At 37.1% G+C, this 21,263-nt stretch overlaps 1 protein-coding gene across 1 annotated transcript; it reads left to right on the top strand.

The window, feature by feature from the left end:
- The first annotated feature begins 3,595 nt into the window (after positions 1-3,595).
- Positions 3,596-20,886, top strand: LOC129278619 (tripartite motif-containing protein 2-like). Its single transcript, XM_054914764.2, has 7 exons — positions 3,596-4,006; positions 12,186-12,650; positions 13,413-13,679; positions 14,342-15,067; positions 16,679-16,948; positions 17,557-17,829; positions 18,753-20,886. Exons 2-7 carry the CDS (start codon positions 12,225-12,227, stop codon positions 19,035-19,037), a joined length of 2,247 nt encoding a protein of 748 aa, XP_054770739.2. The 5' UTR covers positions 3,596-4,006; positions 12,186-12,224; the 3' UTR covers positions 19,038-20,886.
- The last annotated feature ends 377 nt before the right edge of the window (positions 20,887-21,263 follow it).

Below are 21,263 nucleotides of genomic sequence, written 5' to 3' on the forward strand. Positions count from 1 at the left end.
ATGAAGTAGCGAGGTCCATATTCCAACGTGATTGGAGGGCTAGCTATACCGTCTTTGCGCTAAGCATTCTATTTCTGTCAAGCTTTACATTCTAGTCATGTTTGCTTTTTCCATTTACATTTATGTATATTTAATTTCCAATATTTTTCTATAATAAAGTTATACCGCTATTGACTCATTGTTCAGTATCAATATGTAATGTATTCCATATTCATGTCTCTTTTATGCATATTTCATTTGTACTCTAGTCATGTGGCACCTTTTTATACAGCTCTTCCACTTTTTTCCTGTCTTCTCTATTTTTGAATATATATATTTTTACTTTGTTTGCATTATTACTGAACATTGATGGAAATAAATATATAAATGAAAAAGAAAATACATGAGTACCTGTTTGGAAAGAGGTTTAAAAAATATAAAGAAATATTTGATGTTATTTTCCAGCCATGCTATATATTTAAGTCCAAAAAACAAACACAAAAGAATTTCTTTGAATCATCCTTTATTAAAACTTCATTGAATCTTTACTGGGAAAATATTCTAAAAGGAAAATAAAGATTCAAATAATGGTTCATATTTTGCTTTACATTTGAGATATCGTTTACCATGTTTACAAATACATGAAATATGCTATATCAAGCAAACCTCTTATTTCCCTCCAGAAATGGAGGCATATTGAAACTGGCCTGCTGTGCAAACCATTCACTAATTGTGATTCAGTAATTATGCTTACATCAATATGATTTCGACCTTTTTGTTCATTCTCTTTTTTCTTTCCTGTATATAAACGCATATATGAATTAGTCGATTATATTTTCTTCATTTCCAAGGGGGATCCACACTTTACAAGCTTTGCTTTTTAGTGGACCCCCCTCATTTCCATTTATGCTCAATATTATACTGTTTTTTGTTTTACGACGTAAGTAAGAATGCTCGTCTGTAAAATTGTATTTGATTTGTATTACTTTATATTACTTTGTATTATGTTTTGAATGGAAATGGAATAAAGAATTGAATTGAAAAAAAAATTGAAATTCACTCGAGTTAAGTTGCTCTCTCTCTCTGAAATTGGAACAGCAAGTTTTACGTGCTAGTCCTGTGTGAAGACCCACTTTGCAAAATTTGCAACCAGACTTTAAGCGTAAAATCGTTGATTTTTTTTATAGAATTTATTTGTCAATCAGGGGCCCGTTCCACACAGACTTACAACAACTCTAACTTATCCATTGTAATAATACCACAAAAACCTTGATTATGATTGGCTGATAAGTCCCGTTACCATAGTAGTTGCCATATAAATGGCAAAGTTACCATAGCTGTAACTCTTTATGCAATAAGCACTGCTCCTGAATGTCTAGGCAAAGACCATACAGATAGTAGATTTAAAAAAAATGAACTGCGCTCATCTGCCTATTAATCAATTAAATGCTATCGACGGATACCACGGCAATGAATAAATTGTTATTATTATTATTTTTTCTGATATTTATACAGGGTGGTACATATCACCAATTTGGTGGTCTTCCATGTGGCCCTGTTAACAAAAGAGCAACAACTAATATTAATATTGAAAATATTATAGGTAAGTAATGAACAAGATATAATACAGCAATAAATAATATGTACAGGCACAATATGTAAACATGTTATTAAAAAAATGATTTCAAAGCCGAGCATTCAGTGCTACAAGATTGATGAATGGAATACTTGTCACTATAACACTATAAAAAATCATCACAACTTTCATGGTCACCATCATCATCCACGGGCTCGGTAATCATTTCTCTATCACGTCCTTCCGACATGTCCAAGACCTAAATCACTGTCAGTCTTCGAGCCTATAAAGATGGCGCTCTCCTATATTTCTCTTCTCCATATATTCTCTTCTCCATTATTCAAAAAAAAATATATAGGCGTCACGCGCGTAAAACATTCCCCATAGACTTGTGTGTTAATTGGCACTTTTAAAAAATTCATAAAAAATAAACGTGAAATTAGAGGGTGGAGTGTTTACTACCATTGGAAAGGATACATATCTGACATTCCATATCTGACCAGGAATGGGTATCGTAGCCGGCTCATTTAAAAAATAAATCGCAAGTTATGAAGATAACTATGATGGGGTCAAATTTATCAACTGAAACAGTAAATAGCCCTAATTCTTCCGCCAACCAAAAAATAGTCATAGTCATTTTATATCTTCCCAATTTGGGAAAAGGAAGTTTGTAGTTACCATTTTTAGAAATAGTGTTAGATTTTTTCAATGATATTCATACACCTTTGTCAATCAGCAATATCAAATTGAAAAAAATTCGAATGGGTTGGGTCGAACGAATATCTTTAGCCCTCCTGTTGTGATTAGGCTCATGGAACCCTTACTTCAGCTGTGGTCGTTTTTTAGTAAAGAAAATTAAAAATGAATAAGCATTGTCTTCATTCATTAAACTGCAATGTGAAAAAAAAAATGGGAGCAAGTTAATCACAGACTTTAACATTTTCGAACAGACTAGCGGACTAACAGACTAACAGGAAAAGTGATTACTATAGGTCTCTGTCGAACTTCGTCAGGTGAGACAAAAACATTTTGTCAGGTTTGTGTCGAAAAACTGGAATATTATAATTTATTTTCTTTGAAATTATGATTTCTTTACAAAAATATTTTCTATGAATATACTTTGATATGAGTGTGGTAAAAATTAGAGGAAATTTATGTGTTATCAATGAAGTGGATATAAACATTAAAATTACAGGAAAGATGTTGCATTGTGGGTAAGAAACTGGGAATTCATGGTTTAGGACTTTAGCCGATGCTATTGAAAGAGAATGTGACACTTTGACTTGAACAAGCTTAATGATAAAGGTAATTTATTTGGAAATGGTTCTGGAAAAATGAGATGTTTCTCTCCCTCGTTATGGCATACAGCTGATGATCTCAGTCCATTGTACTTTAAAATAAAATGAGGGAATTCAAACTCGCGTTTCACTCCCCTTGGTAGTCACGTCAATGGTCACTAAATTTGGAGTGAATTTACAGTCAACATAATTAAAAATGTTCATGCAAATTTTACGTCAAAATTGGGGAATTCACTCATCAAATGAAAGCCATTTTTAATCTAGTTCAATCTAATTCACTCCCTCCAAAGAGTGAATTTTTCACTCAATTTTCTAGTCTAGACCATTATTAATCGAAGACTCATGCTATTATTAATCATATTTATTTCTAGGAAGCACAGTGGATGTTTACATGTGTGTGTATGTGTGTGAGGGTGCGCGCGCTAATGTGTGTTGAGGTTAGGTGTTATTTGTGCAGGGGGGGGGGGGGGGGCGGGTTGCTAGGTACTATACTTTGCCCCCTGCCGGGCGGAACAATGTATGCCATGTATTATACATGGAATATCTCTTGCAAGATATTAAGCAAATACGTAACATTTTATCACAGAAGACAATATAGCATCGCACTACCTGAAAATTGAGTGTGCACATATGACCCATTGGCACTCGAATTCATCCCCTCACTTCCATCTTGCAGACGATAGTTTCAAACACACATAAATCAACTGCGTGATTCACGTGCCGCGAATTCAAGCGCATGCGTACTTCATCGTCTCTCATCTGGCCCGAGCGGAGTCGTATGTCACGGCTATCCACCGCACTCCAAGTCACCATGAGCTCCAGGGTTAAAGTAATCTATTAAACAACAACGACAAAAGTAGATGTTGACTTCCCATGTATACTGGTAGATAATGCGAGTGTGGATAACGTACATCGACATGGTATAGCATAGGTGGAAGACTGATACCGCGTTGGAACTTACTAGTTCCGTGTATATAGTTTTCACATAGTTAATATACTTCATAATCAAGTCTGTATATTGGATTGTGTGTGCGTGTGTGTACATAATATCCCTTTAAATGACTGACTGTACTGTATTTATATAATGGATATAAACCTGGATGTAATTGACTTCTTTTGCGGCAGATGTGAATAATTTCTTCAAGAATCTTAGGTAAGTACGTATATTCTTCTCGTATGTAGATGTGAACATACTAACACGCTTAGTTGGAAGTGCGCGGATATATATCTCTTGGTAATGCAGCTATAACCCGAGTTAAACTTGGATGCATACATAGGTCAATGCTTATTGTAGATACTTAGAATAATCAAAAGTGAAAAATTATCATTTCAAGTCATCTGAACGTTCTTCGCTTTGCATCTACCTGACGTCTGAGTCTAGAACAGGGACAGAGAGAGAGAGGGGGGGGGGGGGGGGGGGGGCAGGGGTCGTCGAAGATTAGTCTTAATCGAGTTCTTAATGTATTGTTAAGTGAATGATTTATGTATCATTTGTTGTTTGAATACTAGTCATTCACCGCGTTTGTTTATATTTCTTATCATTCTGATTTACTCCTCTCGGAAACGCATTGATAATTGATAAAAAAAATCCCCCTTACATACATATTGAGGGTAAATAAAGTATGATCAGTGACTGTATAGTAGCAATTATTGCATAAAAAGTTGTTTCCAGTCTTAAAAGTTTGTTCATGACAATGTACTTTAAAAATTATTTGGGAAGGGCAGTATCATTTAACATTGTTATACGAAAGTCTCGCCGAACCCCTCCCCACAAAACTAAAATAAAATGCTAAAAGAAATACAATAATTTTGTTCCCGATTATATTCATCAGAATTATCTTCATGCATGAAATGGACGACGATTGCTTTCATACAGCAGGTGGGGGGGGGGGGGGGTGGCTCGAAGTTTCATTATAAAGATTAAAAAATTACAAAGAAGAAGAAAACTGTAAAATGTGTTATTTGCTATCATACAGCGCGTCCCATAAAATGTCCCGATGAAATGCGGCTAAATTAATAATTATAAAGATTATTCTCAATGAAACGTATGGAACTAAGGAGCTCATGTCATGTTCTAACTTCTATAAAATAATGTCATTGGTCTCGCTTCAGTGGTTTTGAATACACAGTCTATTATGTAACAATGGTGCTTTTCAGCCGATTCGCGACGTCTCTATTAAAGCGCTTTACAGATACATTATTACCCCGCTCATTGGATCCTGGCATACCTGCATACAATGTATGCACCTCCTCCCCTCCCTGGGGGCATTCTAACAAGAGTTCCAAGACTCAATTGCTAGGCATGCAACATAGGTTTTCTCATCCTACCGGTTACCCATTTAACACCTGGGTCGAGAGTGGCAAAGTGTGGATTAACGCCTTGCCAAAGGACGCTAGGCCATGGTGGGATTCAAAGCCACGACCCTCTGATTACAAGACGAGAGTCAGAACCGCTACATCACGAGGCTTCCACAAAGATTAAGATTAAGGGTGAAAACAGGAACGGGTATTATGGTGCTATGACAGGCAATGCATGAAGAGAAATAAGTATGTCCCTAAAGATACTAATAGCCTGGCAGCATTTTACAGAAGTACTGTTAGTTTAAAGTGACGTGTCAGTTGAATGATTCGAGAGGATGAAATAAAGCAATGGATATATACCCTTTTCATAGATACTCTCCATCGTTTGCAAAACATGACAAATTCTGGTCGAACAACTAGATCTTAAAGTCTTGAGGCAGAGATTATAAATTTTATGACCTTTTTTGTTCAAATTCATTTGCAAAAATGAGCTTATTATTTGCGTAATAACGTTCTCATAAGCTATGTCATTAAAGGACAAGTTCACCCCAACAAAAAGTTGATTTGAATAAAAAGGGAAAATCCAACAAGCATAACACTGTAAATTTCATCAAAATCGGATGTAAAATAAGAAAGTTATGACATTTTAAAGTTTCGCTTAATTTCATAAGACAGTTATATGCACATTCTGCTGATATGCAAATGAGGAGATTATGACGTCACCCACTCACTATTTCTTTTTTATTTATTATAGGAAATATGAAATATTCTAATTTTCTCCTCATTGTCAAGTGATACAACGATTAATTCCTCCCTGACCATGTGGCATTAGCATTGTTTAATACTATATGTTTCAGTCAAGTTGGTCCTTATTGTCAAATCTATAAAAAATGAAATATTGTATAATTCAAACAATAACAAAACATAAGAAATAGTGAGTGATGGACATCATCGACTGACTCACCTAGTTGTACGTATCACTGTTTTGTGAAAAATAAGCGAAACTTTAGAATGTCATTACTTTCTTATTTTACATCCGATTTCGATGAAATTTTCAGCACTATGCTAGTTTGATTTTTCTCTATTTATACAAGTCAGCATTTTTCTAGGGTGGACTTGACCTTTAAAGCAGATACGAACCAATAGCGCCATTTCGAGTCCTGACTAATTTGCTCTCATCCAATCAGATGCAAGGATTTCTAGTAGTTTATAACATTTGTCCTGTCGGTGATGATCACTGTAAATAAAAATCTTTGTAAAATGCTCACCTGATTTGCTTGCAAATTTCAGTCTTTCGGGGAAGAATAATTTTTTCCCTGTAGAATTGTTCTGTAATAAAGCCATGAGTAGGTCTACAATATATTGCAAACATGAGTTAGGAGGACACACGAATGTCCATGGATAGTCCGAATACTCTTTCAAGAGTATCTAGTCACATTTGATTTGACTGTCACGGGACAGGGGGACAACCAACCCAAAGGCCCGTCTTCCGAAGACGGGTTTAACTTAGACCATGGCCTAACTCTGTGCTAAAATTATGGGGAGCCAAATATTCAAAATTCTGTTTCTATATTATATTTCTTATGTTTAATGTTTTGCTTTCATAATGAAGAAAATCCATTAAAATACTTAATTTAGCATTCCCAGACAAATTATGAAAAATTTGGGTATCATATGAGTTAATAGATTGGATTTGTACTATTAGGGATTTGAGCCCCAATTGGCTCTCCTTAGTTAAACCACAACTTTAAACCAGGGTGTAATTTAAACCCGAGTTCAGAATATGGGCCTTAGAGTTTTTTTGAGTAGTGAGAAAAAAGTGAAACGTCAAAGTGAGGTAGAAAAAAGAAAAGAGAACAGTAGGAAAAGAGGGGTCTGAAGCGAAAATGACCTTTTTGATGAAAACGCCATTTCGGCTAAAACAAGTGTAAGAACTTTATAACCCCTGTGATTCAACTGAAAAAAATGACGTCACTTTTATCACGTCTTTTCCTCTATCAGAAAACCTTGGTGCCTCCATTGCTGGTATTCGTGAAGTTAGAAGAAGAAAAAAAATCAAGAACAAATACAAACAGGCGACGAAATGAGCACTGTTTACTTCTGATAAAGAATATTTTTTTACGAATCCACGTTCAAATATTAAAATCTTCACCTTTCTTATGAAACTAATCAAATTTTAGCACATATTTTAAAATCAAAGTTCCATGGAATAGGGTTCATAATAATGATAATAAACACAGCATTTATTATGCGCCATCTATCTTGTAAACTATTCCGTGGCGCAGAGGGATTACGGTAAACAAAAAAAATGTTTGCTTTGAACAAAAGTAAGAAGAAAACAGAAAGGATTTTAAATAATGTTTTTAAACATTTTTTTGTTGGGTTGCCAAAGAGTAAGGAGCAGGGCATCATTGGGCTTGAAGGAAGTAGAGTTATGACTTTTACAGTGTACAATCACTGTTAATTGCCTATTTTGGTAATTTGGATACATTACTTTGAAATTTGCCACACCAAATCACATCTTTAAAAAAGCGCCCCCTAGCCAACGCAAAAAATGAATATATCTGGAATTCCTTCTCGTCTGCTGGAAGCATGTAGAGATCATACCAAGGCCATACACCAGCATCGCATGCCTGTCATTGCACATAAAACTGGTTCCTATATCAACCACAGCGCACGTCGTCAGCTGCTAATATACAGGAATAAATATACCAAGTATAATATACCATGCACCCGGTTTGAAGATATATTATCCACGCACGTTATGATATTATGGGTTGATAAAGAAAGAGAAAAACAGATAGATGAACATAAAGAGAGAGGGAGAGAGAGGGGGGAGGGGGGATTAGGCACTTATTATTTTGTGCATTAATTTAATTTGTTACTTCATTCACTCTTTCATTTATCGTTTCATTTAAAATAAGAGAAAACTGTTAAAAGTAGTCGAATTAATTTCTTATTAAAATTTAGGAGTAGTATCATAACCAGTCCCCCCCCCAAAAAAAAAGGGCACAAGAAAAGACATGTGATAATTTTTTTTTACAAAGTTGCAACCGAGCGAAGAGAGTAAGCAAAAACTTTGGCTTTATTTAAAAAAAAAATCTGTCATAGATTCTGACAAAATGTTCAAGAAAGTACCACCTTTCCATTTTCTCCTTCCTATTTCTTTCTTGTTCATGGAAGATTTTTGGAGGATTTCTGTTTCTGATCTTGTCTCGAAAATTAACATGGATTTTAGATTTTTGTGATATTTTTGACAGTGTTAAAGAGTACTGCTCACTTGCGGATATAGTTATGGATAAGCTTTGAGACGACAATCCACATTGAACATTGCTGCGTCTCTGTGTACAGCACAATAGCCTGGTATTTTGAACTGGTATTTTGGACAGAGGTTAATCGGTTATTAGACGAGTTATGTGTGCAAGCCTACGTATGGAGAGAGGACCATTATATCCCCTGACGAAAATAGATCTCGAGAATAAAATGTCTATTTGATGAGCACCATGGGTTGTCTAAAACGATTGACATTGTGGGCCTACATGCATTTCAGTTATCGGAGAGAGGCTTTGCATTGAACATCATTGTGACATATTTATGGTAAGCATGCTACACACAAAGAAATTATGATTCAAATTTGCACCCTTAACACAAACTGGCAGTACCTATAGGGATGCAATCTTGTAAGCGGTGTATAATTTTCATTCAATTTTTTTTACACCCTGTTAGGGTGTATAATATTTTACGTTAAAAAATAGGTTCAAATTTGGACTTCATTACAGATGAAAATAACACTTCTTACACAAAAGATAATTGCCTAACTATTGAAATTGGACCCGTCTACCCTATTCACACTGTGTAGCAAGATGCATCGACGACCCCTGATGAGATTCAATTAAAAAAATACATCTCGAATCACGATAGAGGTCAACGCACTTGACGGCCATCGATTGACATTTCAGTTATGTCTTGTTATCACGTATGAGAAATCAAATACGATCCTTTAATCATGAATGTATAAACATAATACATCAAACCATTAACGATAGAATATAAACATATTGCGAGCAATTTACAACACCAGGCATTTTCCATCATCTATGTAACATTGTAGATTTACATCTCTTAAATTCTGTCAAGGATTTGGCATTTAAGAAGGATTTGGCATTTATACCGTATATTAATTTATTTTATTTCAATAATTTTATTTTGTTAACTTCATTTCACAAATTTATTTATTTCATTCTATTATCTTATGTTTAGTTTTATTTCGTTGATTTTAATATGATATATTAATGCAATGTTCTATTATTATCAATTTATTGGTGATTCATTTTTATTTTGAATATTTAATCATTGAGAGATTTAAGTATTACGTTTACTACTATATTATTTTTTTGTTTTAAATATTATTATTTTTATTATGCCAGGGAGTGGAGATGGGGCCATTTATGTGTGGAACAATGATGGATCCTTTGACCGGGGTAATAATAATTACAATGTAAAGCGTTTTGAAACCAAAGTATAGATAGCTATATAAATGCAATATTATTATTATTTATTTATTTATTTATCTATTCATTTATTTATTTGTTATTATTAATATTATTATTATTATTTATTTATTTATCTATTATTATGAATATTATTCATTTATTTATTTCATGAGTATTTTTTTTTTTGAGGGGGGAGGGGGGGGGGGGGTAAGCTGTTCCCCTAACGCCAGTGTTTATCATGATTCATTACCGTCAGGAAGTATCTTCACCAGATGTGAATCTGAGGCAAGTGACCTTGGTTGTAATGAGAGTATGAGTCATGTTGTTTAGGTAGAATGATCAGGAGATGATCTCATACTCATCTAAAGTTTCTCCTCGCCCCATCGCCATTGGAAGTTTTCATCTGCCCAGTCGGTGTATTGATGTATTCAAAAGAGTTCCGAAACGACTGCATCCTTTAAACTCTGCAGGATTTCTTTTTAGAGTATCATGCAAACTTCCAGGACTTATTTTGTCAATGTTCTGAATTTTTGTTCTAACGAAATCATACCCAAATCTGTTTTCAATGTACATGCAAGTATTAGATGAAGTTGGAAGGTGACACAAGTCTTCAAAGATTGAGATATTTGATTAATAATCATTTTTGCTGTTCATAACCCCTTCCAAAACAAACCCAAAACGCGATTTATCCAACCATCTTCAAATACCATGAATATATTCAATTTTCATGAACAGAATCGAAGGGAAACAAGTCGCATACAACCCATGGCCCTGGGAAGCGGGAGGGTGCAAAGAGCACCCCAACATTTTTATGGGGGAGGGGTGTTGCGTGTGTTATTCTCCATACCCCTTTGAATTCTGGTAGTTGTGGGAATTGGAAAATTGTTCAGAAAAATGTCTTGAAACCCCCCTTTTTTGCTTGTCAAATTTCTCTGGACCAAAGTGGCCTCCGTTTTGTAGTGATACCTTTTTTGCTTGATAAATTTACTTTAGCACCCCCTGTAAAAAAATCATTTCCAGGGCCCTTATACAACCTTGTGTTTTAGAACGTACGGGTAATTAAACTCAGTGATCATGTTTTCAAAAGGTGTATGTCGTATAGATGCTCTAGGTATCTTTATCAGACATACATTTGTTTAAATCTCTACTATTTCAAGTTTAATGATTAATATGGCAAGGGAAAAATTAGCAATAATGACAATAGCGTAGATTTGTAGAACGCATGATACTTTAAAAACGTCAAGGGCGCTAGCCCATCAACAGTTCTCTTGTAATAGACTAACAATTCTACACATTAATCTCAAACTCTTACAGTATTCAAAAGTTACAAACATTTGCTAGTAACTAGGAACGATTTGTACCCCTCGTTCATAGCTATATCTTGATGGGGGCGTGGTGCCCTCCTGCTTCGTTCACCAACAATTCAAGGGACAACTTCGGTCATCCCACCGCTGATAGTGAGCTCTTCCACATAATGATCATTGTCCTCAACATGTTCAGTGGCTGAATAGGCCAAAAATTGAAGAACCAATTAAACACGGTGTATGAGTCAAAGAAGCAAGCAAAGCAAAAAATCTTGAATTTTTTTAAAACGAAAAGTTAATTTTGTGATAGATGTGACAATATATTTAGAAAGCAGTTTCACATTTCAATATTTTTCCTTTCATTTTTTTCTTGGTTGTGATTTTTTTCCCGGGGGGGGGGGGGGGGGCATTGCCCCAATCTTTATCAGTGCGCAATTGATTGTCTCTCCCCTCCATAGCCACTTCAGATGCCTCTTATAAAGTGATCCATCTCAAATGACTGTGGTCTGTCTATATCGTGTAATTGAGTTCTGAGGCACCAAATATCTTTCCGGAACTCTAGGGCAATGCTTGGAATCTAAAGTCGCCAAAGGTGCATCTCATGTGATTTCACTTTGAAAGAAGTGCTGATGTGACTGGAAATAGATTTTGTAATTAAAATAAATGAAGGAATAAATTAAATCACCGCAATGATGAACGAATAGAAAAGAAAATATAAGGGTTTCTTTGTTTTGTTTTTTCTACTGTTTTGGAAAAAACTGAAGATGAATTTAGTACTAAAATAAAAATACAATACTTTAACTAGTAATAAAAAAGAAAACATTATTGATTTTTCTATCTAAAGGGAAACTTCACCCTTGCATCAAGTCGATTTTTTATTAAGAAAAATAGTAAAAATACTCCACACATTTACGAAATCTTAGTGAAAGTCCATCATATGATAAAAAAATTACATTAGTATCATTGAACTGGAATCACTTCAGTTATCCGACAGAATGGAATTTACATCACATGATGAGCGGAAAGATATTCACAAGGTGCGTCACAGAATTAAGACTTTATGTAAAATCAAAACTCTGAGATGGAGCTTCGCTAAATCTTTACTCATGCATGCCTTTTATTTTTTCCCGCATTTGATAACGCAATTTCGATATCAGGGTCGAGCTTCCCTTTAAAACGCATTTGTCCAATCATCTCCTTACTGTGTTTCCCCACATGCTTTCTCCATCGCCAGGTATACTCACCAATCATCTGACCACAATCCAAGTATAGCATGGCAAGTAGTGTAGTACGGGCCGAAGACATCGACCGTGAGTTCCTTCAGTGTCCATTGTGCATTGACCGTCTCCAGAAACCAAAGGTTCTTCCCTGTCAACACACCTTCTGCGTCGGATGTCTTGAGCTCTGGGTGGCCAAGAACAATGACCAACTATCCTGCCCAGTCTGCCGCAACGAGTACGAGCTTCCCCAAGGCGGCGTCCACTCTCTCCCCGATAACTTCTTTGTCAACAGCATCATCGACTTCATTGGCCGGAAACGACAGGCGTCGGCCACCGCCCTGACGTGCCATGGTTGCGAGAATGAAGCATCGCATTACTGTACAGACTGCGAGGAAGAGCTGTGTTTTGACTGTGCAGGAGCCCATCGTCGTCTACGTATGACAAAGAACCACAAGTTGACAACGCTGGACGAACACCAGGTAAGAATGTTGATGACACCTCGTAAGATGATGTTTGAAAGTCTGAAGGTTTCCATGATGATATCCGGGATGATATGTAAAATAGCGGGAAAATGTTGACAGTACATCATTTAGTGAGTCCTAGATGAAAATAGAATAGACTCTGATAGAGATAGAAGTGGAAGACGAGAAAGTGGAAGCTAGGTTGGAAGGGAGGGTATTCTTTTTATTAAATGAGTGTAGTCCTTAACCAGAAAAGGTGAGAGGCTTGGGTGTTTGGGCAGATGAGAGAAGGCTAGCTTGAGTCAGCCAGTGGAAGAGAGAAGTCTCGACCTTTCGTGCAAGTTGACTGTCCATTTTCACTTTCACGCATCTCCATTCATTTACCTCTACTCACCTTTTTTGTCGATATTGGACCTACCAAAATGCATATGTTTCCAGCAACATCTGGTTAATAGAGATTTTACAATGGGTTCCACTGCAGTTGGTAGTATGAACCAGGTTATTCGACACCACATTATTTCTTCACGGTGATATAAAGATACTAGTAAACAAATATTAAACGTGAAATAGATTCCTTTGATAACATTGACAGGCATATGTATTTAATAAGACAATCAATTATAGTTAAAACAAGTTAGAACCCCCTCCAATTTTAAGAGATAGGCTTTGTACTTCTTTACAATGAATAAATGATAAACGATTGCAAATATACCGCAAATAATAAAAAGAGAATTCTTAGAAACCAATTATAAAATGAGTATTATTTGGTCTGTCCTGCAGTCGAGCGGTATGCGAGTCGATTGTGACTTCGCCAAGCAGGATGACAAGATGTGTCGGAGTCATCGGGGATATCTCCTAGAGCTTTTCTGCCATTCATGTGACATTCCCATTTGTCGTCTTTGTGTGCTTAAGGACCACCCGCCAACGCAACACGTCCATGCTACGCTGCAGGAGACAGCGACAAGTCGTCGGAAGACCCTTGGCACCCTCGCAGCTACGGCCAAAGAAAAGGTGTCCGGTCTCAGAGACTCGGTCACCATTCTCAAGGTAGAATTTTATAGATAAATTAAAGGTTTGCTCGATGATGAAACTAGGTAACGATGTTTTCGTTTGCACCATGTAAGGGAAATAGTCATGAAAAGCATTGTACTGAGAAGACTGTTGGGTATCTTTCGGATAATAGTTCTTTAAACGACAGTTTGTCTCGACGTTTCGAACAAGTGCGCTCTTCACCAGGAGTGAAGACGATTTTTTGTCAGGAAAGGCCACAAGATGTTTTTTTTTCGACCATACCTATACCAGTCCAAATGACTTTTCCTACTCGGTTGACACAGGTGCTCTTATAGGATTTCTAGTAAAAATATTTTCCAGATACCGCCTTATCAATTATGGCATAAGGTTAATGTCTGCATCAATAAGCAAAGTTCATTCTATTTTCATTCTTTGAATTCTTTCACATTGATTGTACCTGGTACTGTTGATAGTTGTTAACCTTTTGTTGTGACTTTTCAGTTTTCAGAATTTTTAATCTAAAAAAAAAAGAACATGCCTGTTTTGCTACCAAATTCTGTGAATTTTACCCAGTGTTTTGTGGAAAGTTACCCATAAAATGTATTTTGCCCAATAATGAACCAAACCTTACCCAACAAACATTAATGCTTCTCCCTACCCAATATCGGCTAAATCTTTACTCAATCGTTGCATTGCAGGAGACACAACGTCGTCTCAAGATGAACAGAGATCGTATCGACGTCCAGATCAAACAGAGGAAACAGAAGATGATCGAAATGATTGAACTTTTCGAACAAGAAGCCGGTGCTGAACTTGGCGAAGAATTCTCATCCAGAGATGCGAAACTAGAGGAAGAGATTGAGACGAAGCAGCGATTATTAGACAAGACTGTCAGTGTCTGCAACGTCCTAGAGAACCTTCATGGCGAAGGAGATGATCATGCATTGCTGTATATTAGTCGGGATACTACCTGGAAGCTGGAAGAATCCATTAACTTTACCGCCGGTGTCGAGACCGAGGATAACGGTTATATCGGATTTAATGTGGGCGAGGATAGTTACGACCGTGCGGCGGCGTTCGGACAAGTACAGAGCCCAACCATGACCTCGACGTCGCATATCGCAATCGGACTTCAGCCGTCGTGTCCGCCCGTCATCTCAGCTGGTGAAGACGTGTGTCTTACAGTGACCACACGTAATGCTGGAGGACAGCGGGTAAGAACGGGTGGGGCTCCTGTGACGGCCAAGCTCTGTTCGCCGGCTGGTGAGGTGGGCATTGCTAGGGTACGTGACCGCATGGATGGCAACTATGATATTACATTTAGACCAAACTGCGCGGGAAAACATCGACTCCTCGTCTCTGTCTTCGGAAAACAGATCGGAGAGAGCCCTCTTGAGTTTGAAGTCATGCAACCAGAAAGACAGGTGATACTGCTCTTACCATTACAAATATATTATTTAAAACAGTCCTAAAATTCGATGTGTGTTGTATTTAATATTGTTTATATGGATATAAAAAGCACCCTGGAAAAATATTAAATTCATGGAGACATTTTCAACATGAATTATCTGTGACTTAAAAAAAAACATTGATTGATTTATCTCTGTTTTGGAGTCCAATTGTCGCATATGTAACTTAGCTTGTGGAAAGATATTTTGATGGCGGTGTTTCTCGCTACTGCATTGTCATTCGTTTTCTTAAAGCACCAAGCAATGATTTTCGAGTGAAATTTTTTTAATTGTTTTAGTCTTTACAACAAAGATGACAAATGAAACATTGCACCTCAGACTTTTTCCAAGGTTAACATTTACGTTGAAGTCAATTTTAGGAACTTGAGCATGAGTTAATGTATGGAAGCTATAGGTTGTGTAATCAAGTGCTCTGACAACGATGTGTATGCAGTAAGGGCGATAGACATGAAATGGTAGTTACTGAGATCTTTCTATCACTCAATCAACTGATTCACTCCCTATCATGTAGTGTCTATAGAACATTCAACACCCCCTTAAAGTATTTTAAGTAGAATAACACGATATGACGATATACTGTTACTATCTACTTATCTATGAATTTTCATTCTCACCCTTTTATTATTATCATAGACATTAAAACCTTATGTTGAGCGTTGTTATATACATTTTCATTCTCAATTCTTTTTTTTTTCTTTACGTTTCCTTGCTTACCTATGTTTTTCTACCCTGGTGTCTTCGGTTATTATTGAGCACTTTTAGAAACGTACGTCGACATAGACTACTGGTACTAGATGACGTCATTTTTTGGCCTGCCATATGCCTCAGGTCCTTACACACGTCGACTATCAGAATCGAGAACCTCGCACATCCATTCTGCGGTTCTCCTAAATCATAGTCGACGTGCACGTGAGTGACGTCATATCATATCGTCGCCTTCCACATGTCATCTCTTTTTGTTTTACGTCTTTGTTTGAGCCTCCCTCGTGCGTGTGTGTATGTGTGTTGGCTCAGTTGGTAGAGCGTTTGCCTACACTGTGACAACCTGGTCTACCTGAGTTAAATCCCTGCCCGCGATAGACGCTGGCTTAGGTGTTGCAAGAAAATATTTGCAATCAATCACAAATATTCTGTTGCAATTTTACAGTTGATTGGTCACTTTTAACTTAAGCAAATCAGATTACACTCCTTGTTTCATGGAGCAGATTAGCAATCAATCGAAAATTTGAAATTAATTGCAAGGCATATACTTGATTTCGGGAACGAAAATAGACTTGCAATTGATCGCAAGTTTCTTGCAACGCCCAATTAGTGTTCAACGATTTCAGTGTTAGAGCCACGTCGACCTTGCGCTGCTTAGTGGTTGCCAGGCCCACGATCAATTGGGCAAATGGATTTTCAACACATTTCTTTTTTTAGAAACAATGCGTATTGAGCATGTTGAGCGCTTTAATGTTGTATATTTGTTATTATTATCATAATTGCAAATTTCCACTTCGAACAATAAAATATGGACAATTATTCATTTCCTTTTACTTTCCTTTTTGATCATCTTCTTTCATACAGGTAATCACTTTCGGAAATCTCACAACGTCAGGCGTGAATCCCTACATGGCCGATGCTAGGTTACGTGAGCCGTGGGGCGTTACGGTCTCGGATCGAACTGGTCTTATCTACGTAGCCGACACCGGTAACAGTTGTATCCGAGTTTTCGACATCGACGGTAACGCGAAGGGACAGATAGGTTTCCCGAACTTTGCCCAGCGATTTGAGCCGGTCGATCTGACTCTAAACAACGATGACAATTTGGTTATCACTGACCACAGAAATCAACAGGCAAGTGCTAATTCCCAGACTATGTCTGGTCTTGGGATAATTATTGGGCCCAGACTTTCACTTCAAACATGTTTAATACTTATAAATAATCTTTTTATAAAGGAAGAGAAAGCTATTATATGAAACGTGATGGTGATATGATCATGAATAAGGGTGGTAGTTATTTTCATGGGCGGAACCAGGATTTTCTCAATTGAGGGGGGGCACATATTTTCCCGAGGAAAATTTGACAAGCACAAAAAAAAGAAAGAAAGAAAAATAAAGGCCCTCGCTTTCAAAAAGCTGCGTATGTACATTACCTATTTTGATTATGTCTGGGGGGGGGGGGGGTGGATGTGCACATCCACCCCCCGATCCACCAGTAGTTATTTTCACCTACCTGATAAGTAAGCACGAATGCTCGAGCAACCAGAGGACCGATAGCCTAATGCCTTACCGAAATGCATAAGTGCTCTGATTCGGGTTTAAGCCGTGGAAGCTGGATTGCGAGACCGCCGATAAATCATTGATCACCCTGACATCTGCCATTCTCCATTATGCCTGATTTTATAACGGAACATCAAAGATGTAAGAATTAACAGTCTTTGATTTTCCACTTTTCTTGACAGGTTCTAGTATGCAGCCAGGACGGGACGTTGACTCGAGTCTTCGGTGCGGCTGAACTCCGGCGACCTTGCGGCGTCGCGGTCAACAGCCTCGGCTACGTATACGTCACGGACCATGAATCGCATTGTGTGCGCGTCTATGACCCTGATGGGCTGCACATGCGTGATATGGGAGCATATGGAAACACACTGGGGTATTTCAGAGGTCCCATCTCTGCGGCAGTTAATAGCAAGGACGAATTGATTGTGTCCGATCGTGACAACCACCGACTTCAGGTGAGAATTAATGCAGACCAGGGGCCCGTTTCATAAAGGACTTGCAACTACCATGGTAACAGGGCTCAGCAGCCAATCAAAATCAAGGTTGCCATGGTAGTTGACATAATGGCAAAGTTTTATGAAACGAGCCCCAGGGTCCGTTTCGTTGTAAATTTGCCATTGTAGCAAAACACCTATCTAAAAAGAAGTCAGCAGCCAATTACAATCAAGGTATCAATATAACGTAGCCTACAATAATGTCAGATTCACATCATTGTATGTCTTTAGAAAACGGAGCCTAGGTGTATGTTTCACAAATAATCACAAAAATTGTAAATTTGTCATAATAACAACAAGCGGGTGACCATGGTAACATGGCTCAGTTGCCAATGACAACCAAGGTTCCAAAGGAAGTTGTGATAATGGCAAATTTACCTTAGTTGTTATCCATTGTGAAATGGGGCTCAGTTGTCTGTTTCATATATAGAAGGTACAATTATGGTAACTCTGCTGTTATGGCAACTAGGCCTACTATGGTAACTGGGCTCACCAGCCAATCACAGTAAAGCATTATATGGTTGGTACAACAATGATCAAAGTTACGAAAGTAAGTCTTAATGAAAGGGACCCAAGTTTGATATCTGCTAACATTCTTCTTCCTTTGCCCATTCCAACTACGAATGTACTCGTTTCTCCCCAATTTATCTTTCTTTGTAATAATTTATCTTGGTCCTTTCCTCTCCCCTTTTACTTTTCTCCATCGTCCAACTATTTTTATCCTCATTTTACAAACAGCCATTGTAGCTGTCATTCTCAAGTCATTTTCCCCCCTATTTCTCTCTTTGGTCCATTTTTTCTTAAACTTTCGAGTCTCTGCTCGAAGTCTAATATGACATTTTGTTTCTTTGCATCTTTTGAAATTATTACAAACCAATTCTAAGGTCTTCGATACGGATGGCGAGTACCTTCTCGAAGTGACACCATCAGGCGAGGGAGAAGACGAATTCAAATATCCGACGGGCGTCGCGACCGACCTCAACGACAACATCTACGTCTGCAACGACTGGAACGGCCGTGTGCTCAAGTTCTCGCCAGACGGGACCTTCATAAAACGCGTGGACGGCGACGAGGACGGTCTCCGTTACCCGAACGGCATTGCGGTCACGGATGATGGCAAAGTAGTGGTCGTTGATTACGGCAATGATTGCGTCAAGGTCTTTGCATAAAAGAAAGTGATAAAATTGCCTCTAGGACATATGTACATGCACGAAGCCCTGTCTATTTATTCCAAAGAATCGCAATGTATCGCACGCAATTTAGTAAGCTTTTTCGTCCTTGTGCACCAATTTCGCTTGCAATACCAACGCAATTTTCATTACGTCTATAGATGTCTACATTACCTGCAAGACTGTCCAAATGCTCACCTCTCGAAGCACAGATCTTTGAGAATTGAGGGACGCGTTGCTTCTCTATTTAGGGACTAATGACGACATCATATAGGTCAATGTTTATAACTTTAGTGTTTACTTGAAAGAAATAGGAACAGAGTTCTTTCCTCAGTCGAACTCCTGCATACGTTGCTTACGAATGTCACTGAAGCGGAATCAGGACAGATTTATTCTACCCCACAGTTAATCACATGGAATTTTGAAAATCAATTAATTTCACGCAGATTCATTCTATACAGATAATCACTGATATTCAATATCGTATTATCGTATGTGATTGTGTGATTAGGTGATCTTCTACCAAAGGCAAATCTTGTCAATTTTCTTCAAAGGCAGCTGATGAAATTGATGATTAGTCTGAGTTTTTTGACAGCTCGGAATCATAGGCCAACATTACAAAGGTCTCATTGATGAAATATTAAACTTTTATTCATGTCGTATTTAATATTCTTCATTAGGAAGAAACTCACCCAGTAAGAAAAGAAAAATCAAATTCGTGCAGACACTGTTAAGATATCTGTGACTGGAAATCATCATTTACTAAATCTCCTTGGAGATTAAAGCATAGTAGGCTAACATTGATATGGCTTTTATAATTCTGAGCTGCAAGGTTCAACTTTTTACAAAAGTCTGTGATATCTTACAAAAATGAATCCCAGAAAAAAAAATTGCGTTCGAAAATAATCATTCAGTGCTTCAAAAAAGTGAAATATAGTGACCGAAAGTACCATACAAATTTAATCGCATACACTATATGTACTTTTCTTAGTTCTAAAACATGTGCTCATACACATGTTTCTTCTTGGTTGGAGAATTTTTTTTTTAATCGGCATTCCACAAACCTTTTAAGATCAGTGGCGTATAGATGGGGGGGGGGCCTTCGGCGCTTGCCCCCCCCCCCCCAAAAAAAAAAAAATAAGAAGGACCAAGAAAAAGAAAAGGAAAAGAGAGAATGGTGACATATGATATATCTCATCCTGAATATTATGTCAAATTCTATCACAAAATTTGATTTTTGTAATAAAAATACCTAAATTTTTTATCGCTCACGACTTTTTTTTTTAAATAACTGCCCGATACATCATATCTGGGCCCCCTCAAAATGTTGATTTTTGGGGCGCGATTTTTCTGGGTTTAATTTATATCACATACTACAACCACAGGTGAACCTATAGGTCAATTCTTTAAAATTCAAATCAATGTCAACCTTTTTTTTCATTGAATATGATTATTGCCTTGATTTCGATTAATTACAAGATGGCGAATAATAATAATTGAGGACCGTTAAATACATAAAAGTATGATGGGTAGAATACGAAGTCGGTATTTATTGAGAAAGATTTGTATATTTGATTAAATCGTCATGTATTATTTACTCCATTTAGACATATCTTGTTTTGATGGAGACAAGAATTAATTTGAGAGCTATTCAATATATTGTTCACACCCCACTTCTGCATTAGACAAAATAGAATTGCTATTGAACTTAAAGAAAACAAAAGACTTGGCGCTTTCTTGTATTTGTAAGATTTTTTCTTTTCGTATTCATAATTAACAATGGATTGGTTTCGCTTGTATTCGTATTTTCGTCGAGAAAGTAATAAAATAATGAAATATGTATTATCAATTCTTCTCCTGCGATGCCTTGGCATTATCAAATTACCATCATTTGTTATTTTAGGGCATAATGATTTTAATCTAGGAGTCAGTCTACTTAGTATGGAAATGGTCATCATCAATAACAACAGTATTTTCATGATAACAATGATGATGATCATCTTCATCACCCCCTACCCGTCGTCATTACCATGATCATAATAATCATGAACTCGTTATCATTTCCTCCACCACTACCACCACCATCATCATCGTCATTATCATCGTCATCATTATCATCATCATCATAATTATCATAATTATCATCACCACTATCATCATAATCATCATCATCGCCACCACCACCACCACCACCATCATCATCATCATCAATCACCATCATCATCA

The sequence above is a fragment of the Lytechinus pictus genome, chromosome 16 (assembly GCF_037042905.1).
Source record: "Lytechinus pictus isolate F3 Inbred chromosome 16, Lp3.0, whole genome shotgun sequence".
In the NCBI taxonomy this organism is placed as follows: domain Eukaryota; kingdom Metazoa; phylum Echinodermata; class Echinoidea; order Temnopleuroida; family Toxopneustidae; genus Lytechinus; species Lytechinus pictus.

Excerpts from the sequence above, each read along its gene's own strand:
- LOC129278619 (XM_054914764.2), top strand. The coding sequence starts at position 12,225 with ATGGCAAGTAGTGTAGTACGGGCCGAAGACATCGACCGTGAGTTCCTT. Across the intron at positions 13,680-14,341 it reads ACTCGGTCACCATTCTCAAG|GAGACACAACGTCGTCTCAA; the intron begins GTAGAATTTTAT and ends GTTGCATTGCAG. Across the intron at positions 17,830-18,752 it reads GTGACAACCACCGACTTCAG|GTCTTCGATACGGATGGCGA; the intron begins GTGAGAATTAAT and ends ACCAATTCTAAG.